We start from the raw sequence: 9,308 nt of genomic DNA, 5'->3' as shown, positions 1-9,308 counted from the left end.
ATTACAAGATACTTAGCACAACATCAATTTCTAGTCTTTGGACAGAGAAATTAATTTGTAAGTGGTACTCTTAATGTAATGGTCAAATATTAACAATTAGTTCTGTCAAACAATAGTCTTTCTTTGGACCGACTATTATTGACATGAAAAAAACTTTATAATTATTACTCATTTATCATCGCATGTATGTTATTACTTGGCCAAATTGTATCTTCCTTTGGGCCGAACACAATCGCATAAATAAGATCTCATATTCATCTGTTTAATCTTAATCAATATCCACAATATAGGTTACTTTGGAAACATATTGCATCAATTAATTCAAAAATAATTACCAGACAAAAAAGAAAATAATATGAGCTCATTATAAAAAATATAATCTTGGAATTAAAACCTTCAGATTTGATATCTTTTATGATTAACAAATCTAATCCCACAATATAATTCCAAATCAAAAAAAGATATAGTACATATATATTAACCCATAAAATGGATGCAATCTTAATCAAATATAAAGTATATCCCGAGTGACAAGCATAAAAAGATATATGCCAATCATTATCAAAAATTCCCAATTGAATATGATCATGCCCAACTTTAAAACATCAAGAGCATAATATATGCACTTCCAAAATACAATATATACACAATATATATTTAATTACATGCATTAAGCTTAAACGTAATATATATATAGCTTAACTTCAATCCTTATTTATGTGTCTTAAAACAAGGTGAATCACATATTTATTGCTCATGATGGTAAGTACATGTTCTATGGAATAATCATATTAAAAAAGAATTGAAAACAATAAGTAAAATATTTAAAAATCCCAAATATACATGAGTATATTTGATCAAACCATGATTATATATAACATATATGCAGATATTCAGATTGCATAATACCCTAATGTATAAGAAATACATATTTTTCACATATAATATATATACCTTATACATATACTTTAACAATTGCAAAAACTGTAAAGTAATAAAAGTCAATGTCCAACATTAAGACATTAGTGCACATATAATATACATATTACATAACAGAGTCATAAAATTTAATGTAATGTTCATGCACAGATCTGAATATATACTTCAACACATGTTGCAATGATTCATAATACAAATTACTCATAATTCACATCAGCGGAAGCGGATAAAAGTTATCCTCATTATTCCAAAATACCTAATTTTCATAACCAATAGTGAAAGCATAAAAATCCCCAAATTTAAAAAATTAGGGTTCATAATTTTTTTAGGGAAAACATCTTTAATGGAGAACCATAAAATTCAGAACCCAAAGCTTTGATACTACCTATTAGATATTTCTCGATGATTGGTGAAATACCAATCCTAGGATCTTGAATATCATGATTCTCACACATTATATAAAACAATGATACAATGTCATACCTAAATATCTGAATCCATGTTTTCTGATATACTCCTTAGATATACGTTTTGAGAGAGTTTTGACATGATGATCTTCCTCAACCAAATCTTCAATTCCTTTTAGGACCTTCGTTTTCTATCTGATGGGGAGAGGTGAAAACTATTTGTGATTTGGTGTATTGGGGACCATAACCTTCCTTATGCGTTAACTTATAGGGTTCACATTATCCTCTATAGGGTAACCTGATGGGTATCCACCCATTAAGCCCATATTCGTTATCAGCTTTTAGAAATCTATGGGGTGCTAGTAATTAAATCACTTATAATGTAACCGCCGAAATAAATAGTCGATATCATTGTATCAAATATACGATGCTCACCTTAATTAGAAATTATAAATTTCTAACAACAACCTCTTAATCGATTACAGAAACAAGAGAACCGGTTAACAACAATGAAAAATAGTTTGGGGAAAATGCACTTGCTACTTAATCGATTATGAGATTAAAATCATAATTTTATCGCAATCATCATATATAATGATCTTAATTCAAATCAATGATACGAGATGCATAAATCCTATAAAACTCTACGCATCATTAGATATTCGACCTAGAACATTTAAAAAAATTACACTAATATATAACCATAAGAGAATTCTTGGGTTTTATCTTGTCCTCGAATGTTGTAGCATATCATCTTATGAGTTGTTGTCTTCATCAAAATAATAATATGCATAGTCTTAAATCTTGTATGCATTTAAGCTTTTAATAACATTGTATGCAGAGATTGTGTCCAAAATAAGGAACCAAATTTGGATGGTCCAGTTCATTCTTGAAGGTGACCATTAGTAGTTTGATGTAAACGTTAAAGTATACAACATTTTTAGTAAAGCTTGACGTTACCTTTTTGTCTTTAAGGTCGAGATCTTCAAAGGTAGGGTAAAACAAAATGTCAGTCGAACTCCATTGATCCAAGAAAATCTTGCGGAGTTTGCAATTTTCCATGTTGGGTGTGATCATTATGGAATCATCAAGGAATATAATTGTCATTTGATGGAATTATCCTGTTATAGTTTTAAATAAAAAAATATGGTTTTAAGGAAATCATATTGACTAAATTATTTTTGGAAAGTTTAGTAAAACAAATTACTTTAACTAAGAGTTAAACTCATAAGATATATATGACTTCAATTTTTACTCCTCAGAATTACCAACGACATTAGTATTGTTATTTTTAAACGATAATTCAGAATTTACAATGGAAATAAAGACTTAAAAAATAATAGTTGCAAAAAATTAAAAAGATAATGATAGAAAAATTTATGCCAAGATGCATATTGGTTCACTTTTTTAACTTAAGGTTAGGTTTAGTACCCTTTTCTGATTGAAGAGTATATAATTGAGTTTCTTACCAAGTGTAACACCAAGACCTTCTAAAATTCTCAATTCTACTTAGAAAGTATATCACTTTCCTTTTTACATAATCACTCACCAAATCCTATGGTAAATTTTTGTTTTGATATGATAGAATAAGACTTGAAAACCAATTGAAAGTGTGATAACTTCATTAAAAATTGAAGGAACCAAAAATATTTAGAAAACAAATACAAGAGTGACTAATATATAAAATACATATATGAATAATACATCAAAGAAAAAAATATTTTTTGCAACTCTGCAAATCTTCAACGGGCTTTTGTGGGATATGAAGAGAAAATAATCGAGTTAAAATAAGTCTTAAAGGTACATGTTGAAATAAATTATTTATAGTTTATTAAAAACAAAACAATGTTAAAAAAATACCAAGTGGTATATCACCAGTACAACATAAACGTAATCCTAAAAAATAAGAAAATAAATGTTAATGGAACAAATACAATTTTAAGAAAGAATACTCATATTATTCAAGTGATGAATGAAGACATCATGGAATGAAATTATTATTAACAATAAGTTGAAATGATTTGGAAATATGTAGAAACAAATGATCATCAAGAATAATCAATTTGAATGGAGTTAATTACACTGACTGCTGTTAGAACAAAGAAAGAAAGAGTGCAAGAAAGAATGCAGTATAGATTGAGATAGGAAGATGGAAAAGAGAGGAGAAGTTTCAATGTATATATTCTTATATTGTAATTGAATGAGTTAGTTTACATCTATAAGTGGAAAGCCTATTTATAGTAAGCTATTACCCACCTAACTAACAACTAACATAACAGAATTTTGAATTACTCTTCTAACACCCCCCCATAATTTGAAATTCTGCAACAAAAACAACAACAAAAACAACACTCATTCTTTCAATCAATGTATCCCAATCTTCTTCCTCAATTCGTTAAACGTATTCTTCTTTAATGGCTTTGTCACGATGTCTGCCAATTGATCTTCGGTTTTGCAATGAATCATCTTGATCTTTCCTTCTGTTACTTGATGTCTTAGGAAGTGATATTTGGTTTCAATGTGTTTGCTCCTACCATGAGATACAGGATTCTTTGCCAAATCAATTGCAGATTTACTATCCACAAGCAACTCCATTGCATCTTCACCTTCTATGCCTAGTTCTTGTAACAGAGAGCATATCCATAGAGCTTGGCAGGCAGTGTGACAAGCTGCTGTATACTCAGCTTCACAAGTTGAGAGGGCCACTACTCTTTTCTTTTGAGAACACCAAGAAATAGGTGCACTAGCAATCATGAAGACATACCCCATAGTACTCTTTCTATCTAGTATGTCACCACACCAATCTGAATCAGAATAGCCCATGAGATGTGAACTAATCTTCTCATCTTGATGAGGAAAAACTATGTCAAAATCAAGTGTTCCCTTTAGATACCTTAGGATCCTCTTGGCTGCCAATATGTGAGAGTGTCTTGGATCACTCATGAACCTGCTTACAACTCCTACACTGAAAGAGATCTCTGGTCTAGAATGACAAAGATATCTTAAACTTCCCACAAGTTGTCTGAACAAAGTTGCACCCATAGTGGCCTTATCCTCACATTTGTCCAGCTTCAAATTCATCTTTGATGGTGTTTCTGATGTGTTGCAATTCAGCATGTTAAACTTGGTTAGAATCTCAAGCAGATACTTCCTTTGATGCATGACTATGCCTCTGTTAGTATATTGAAACTCAAGACCAAGGAAGAATGAGAGTAAGGCTAAATCAGTCATCTCAAATTCCCCTTTTAGGCTTCGCTTTAGAACCTATTTCCCTTTTGAACAACGACCTGTTATTAGAAGATCATCTACATACAAACATATGAACAAGGATCCCCCTTCTTGATCTAGAGACTTGATATACATGCCATACTTTACTGAACATTTCAGGAATCCTGAGTTAGAGAGGAACTTGTCAATCCTCTTGTTCCATGCTCTAGGTGCTTGCTTCAAACCATAGAGTGCCTTCTTTAACCTTAACACTTTGTCCTCATTGCCTTTGCCGATGAATCCAGGAGGTTGATTCACAAATACCACTTCTTCTAATGGACCATTTAGGAATGCTGACTTCACATCTAATTGCCATAACCTCCACTTATTCCAGCTAGCTAGTGCGACAATGAGTCTCACTGTTTCCAATCTAGCAACTGGTGCAAACACTTCAGAGTAGTCAATTCCTTCCTTTTGCATAAAGCCCTTTGCAACTAGTCTTGCTTTGTGCTTTGAAATTATGCCATTTGGTTTTAACTTTACTTTATAGATCCATTTAACTGCTATTGGTACCTTCTTAGTTGGAAAGGTCACCAATTCCCATGTGTCATTCTTTTCTATAGACTTGATCTCTTCCAACATTGCTTTTCTCCAAGTGTTATCTGACATAGCTTCTTCAGATTCTACTGGTTCAACATCAGCCAATAAAGCTAAGTGTTGCACAAGATCTCCTTCTGAGTTGATTACATCATCTGAGTAGAGCTGGAAATCTCTCATTCTGGTGGGAAAAGTTCTGTGTCTTTGTGGTCTCTCATTAGTTATTTGAGTTGTCTCTGTGTTTATGCCTATCACTTCTTCTTCTCTTACCAAGTCTCCATTTTCCCAATCTAGTTGCAGGCTAGTTACTCAGTTGGTTCTGTCTTGAGACCACTTCCAGGATTCACTCTCTTCAATATACACATCTCTACTAAACATAACTTGGTTGTTTGCAGGATTATATAGCTTGTATGATCCAGTAGAGTTGTAACCAACTAAGATCATTGGTTCACTCTTGTTATCAAGCTTCTTTCTCCTTTGATCTAGAATGTGAGTGTAGCAGAGTGAGCCAAACACTCTTAGTTGTCTTATTGAGGGCTTTATTCCAGACCAAGGTTCTTTAGGTACCACTGAGTCTAATTTCTTGGTTGGACATATGTTGAGGACAAACACAGCTGTTGTGGCAGCCTCACCCCAAAAGCTATGTGGAAGGTTCTTTGTCTTCAACATACGCCTCACCATATTGAGTATTGTCCTGCTTCTCCTCTCATCAATGCCATTGTGTTGAGGTGTGTAGGGGGCAGTTACCTCATGCACAATGCCTTGGTCCTTACAGAAATCTGAGAAGGCTCTTGATGTGAACTCACCACCTCCATCTGTTCTGAGTATCTTAATGTTCTTGCCTGACTGCTTTTCTGCCAGCTTCTTGAACTCCTTGAGTATTGAAAGGACCTCACTTTTGAGCTTGGTGAGGTAAATCCACACTTTTCTACTCAATTCATCTACAAAGGTTACAAAGTATTTGTTGCCTCCTAGTGTTGGAGTATTAAACGACCCACATACATCTGAGTAAATGACTTGTAGTAGATCTTTGGCTCTAGAGGCAGTGTGATTGCTTAATGAATTCCTTGACTGCTTGCTGATGAGACAACTTTCACACACTTTCTCTGGGATCTCTGTATTGCAGGCAAGCCAAGTACCATGTTTTTGGCACTAAGTGATCTCAAATCTTTGAAGTTCAGGTGGTCAAATCTTAGGTGCCATAGCCATGAATCTTCACCAACCATGGCAGATAGACATTGAGACTCCACACTTGCCAAGCTTATCTGAAATGTTCTATTGGTGGCCATAGTTGCTCTCATGACTAACCTCCTTTTCTGATCATAGATCTCTAGTGCACCATTGAGCAATTTCATTGAGAATCCTTTCTCCAATAGTTGACCCATACTTATCAGGTTGCTCTTCATGTTTGGTACATAAAGCACATCAGTTATTAGTGCATGATTTCCATCCTTCTTATTGATCAAGATATCCCATGTGCCCTCTGCTTGAATTACCCTGTTATCAGCAAATCTAACTGTGCTTTTCTTTTTCTCATCATAGTTAACTAACCAATCCCTATGTCCAGTCATGTGTGATGAGCAACCAGAATCTATGTACCAAATGTCATGGTTCTTACTAACCTGACTTGTGACCATCATGGGCAGGAGGTGTTGATCATCATTTCCTGCTTCATTCTCTTCCTTAGCCATGTGTGCTTCACTGATTTGTGTGCATCTATTGTCATCTTGTGTCGATGATGTCTTGCATTCAATTGAGAAATGGCCAATCTTGCCATAATTGAAGCACCTTATCTTCTTTCTATCCACTATTTTCCTTCCTCCTCTCCAGTGACTCAAACCACCTCTCTTTGCTGAGTGTTCTGTTCTATCATGTTCAAGTTTTTCTTGCTCTTTATTTTGAAAGCTTTTGTGACTTGTAATTCTAGAACTCCCTCTGCCCTTTCCTCTGAATCCATTCTTTCCTCCATAACTTCTTCTGCCTGTGACTTGTGCTTGCAGAGCTTGATCAACTGATCTTTCATTAGATCTTTCAATAAGTCTCTGCTCATGTTCCTCAAGTGATCCTTGAAGATCTTCTATCTTCAATACTTCTAAGTTCTTGGACTCCTCTATTGCCACTACAATGTGGTCAAAGTTAGGGGTGAGTGTGCGCAAGATCTTTTTAAGCACTGATTGATTAGTGAGTTTTTCTCCATAGGCCTTCATGGCATTCATGTGTGAGACAATCTTGTTAAAGAATTGTCCCACCTTCTCATTTACTTCCATGTGCATCAATTAGTATTGTCTCCTTAGAGTTTGCAACCTGACTTTCTTTAATTGCTCAGCTCCCTGGTTGCAGGCTTCAAGAATCATCTAAGCTTCCTTTGAGTTGGATGCACTAGAAATGTTTTCGAAGTGAGCTTCATCCACACATTGGAGCAGCAGGAACATGGCCTTACAATCCTTCCTTTTATTCTCCTTGTTTATTCTTCTTTGTTCATCCGATGTTCCATCATCAAGAGTAGGATATCCTTGTTCTACAATCTCATCAACCTCTTGGTACCCCATGATTGCCTTCATTTGTACTTTCCATCGATTCCAATTCTTGCTATCAAGGATTGAGAGGTTTGCTGGAAAATTTGTTCCACTCGGTCCCATGGTTCTTGTTCTGGTTTTCTGAAGTTTGATGAAGGTGCTTGTATTGATCTTGAATTCAAGCTCTTGATACCAATTTGTTAGAACAAAGAAAGAAAGATTTCAAGAAAGAATGCAGTATAGATTGAGATAGGAAGATGGAAAAGAGAGGAGAAGTTTCAATGTATATCTTCTTGTATTGTAATTGAATGAGTTAGTTTACATCTATAAGTGGAAAGCCTATTTATAGTAAGTTATTACCCACCTAACTAACAACTAACATAACAGAATTTTGAATTACTCTTCTAACAATGACACCCCTGAGTTTTAGTGAAATTACACAAACCACCGCTCACTTTTCTACACCTACGCAAACCTCCCATAATTTTCTTTCATTACACTGACCACCCCTGTATGAGAAATAAGTGTAATTTTTAAATAAAAAATATGATAAATGCAATTAAGTTAAACAAAATATGATATATTATGAAGACAAATCCAAATAATATAGAAATCAATGTATTTTTAATATAACCAAAAATAATAATGAGGTATCGGCTCATATATTATTTGAACTTGTCTCCACAATATACCATGTTTTGTTTAACTTAATTGTATTTATCACATTTTTTGTTTAAAATATTACACTTATTTATCATGCAGAGATGATCCGTATAATGAAAGTATAAAAATTAGGGGGTTTGTATAAGTGTAGAAAATTGATGGGTGATTTATGTAATTTCGCTAAAAACCCTATCAGTGTAATTTACTCATTTGAATTTAATCAAATCAAATCACGAAATATATAGCTATGATAATAAGACTGGATGATATATTATATCAAATCACCATAATAAACTTTTGATTATTTAGACTCGTTTTATTTTTTAATTAATAGTTTTGTATTCTTTTCTATTTTTTTAAGAAATTAAAATATCAAACCAAGATTTATTATTTAATGATTTGATATTTATCTACTTCAATTATTGAATTAAAAAAAGTCCACATGACATATCTCAAAATTCATTATGATGTGAAGATGAATAAAAGCAAAGATAAACCATGGACATTTTATCGTAAAAATAAGATAAATATTTTACATATTTTAGATTTAAATCTAGAATTATATATATGTATGTCCATGGAGATATGCTCTTAAATTAAGTTAAGGTTGACATCTTTTATTCCATTCGTGATATCTCTTCTTACTGCATCTCTGCTGAAACAGTGTTGTGTGCTATTCTCCTCTTTTGTTGTTGATGAGTCCCCTCTTTATTCATTACTTTTACTTGTATGAATATGAAAAGATCTAGTACCCTAAAGTTTTCTTATAGATGTAGTGCATCATCCATTATTAGGACAATTAATCTGATTTAAAATACTCTTGTATACCTATACTATTTTCTCATACTAAAAATAGAGTATAATATTTATGTATGATCTATATAAAGATTTATACACAATTATTTCATTATTCACCATTCCATTGGATTATATTTTTTAAAGAGTCAATGATAATAAAATATAAATGGTAGATGTTGTA

At 33.0% G+C, this 9,308-nt stretch overlaps 1 protein-coding gene across 1 annotated transcript; it reads right to left on the bottom strand.

Annotated features, from left to right (window-relative positions):
• On the bottom strand, positions 5,460 to 7,417 carry LOC109359748. Its single transcript, XM_019604442.1, has 2 exons — positions 6,252 to 7,417; positions 5,460 to 6,078 (listed from the first exon to the last, which is right to left on the bottom strand). The coding sequence occupies exons 1-2, from the start codon at positions 7,415 to 7,417 to the stop codon at positions 5,460 to 5,462; spliced, it is 1,785 nt and encodes a 594-aa protein (XP_019459987.1).

Source organism: Lupinus angustifolius, chromosome LG11 (assembly GCF_001865875.1).
Source record: "Lupinus angustifolius cultivar Tanjil chromosome LG11, LupAngTanjil_v1.0, whole genome shotgun sequence".
Taxonomy (NCBI): domain Eukaryota; kingdom Viridiplantae; phylum Streptophyta; class Magnoliopsida; order Fabales; family Fabaceae; genus Lupinus; species Lupinus angustifolius.
Note: the sequence above shows the minus strand (reverse complement) of the source record. Positions and strands in the feature narration are given on the sequence as shown.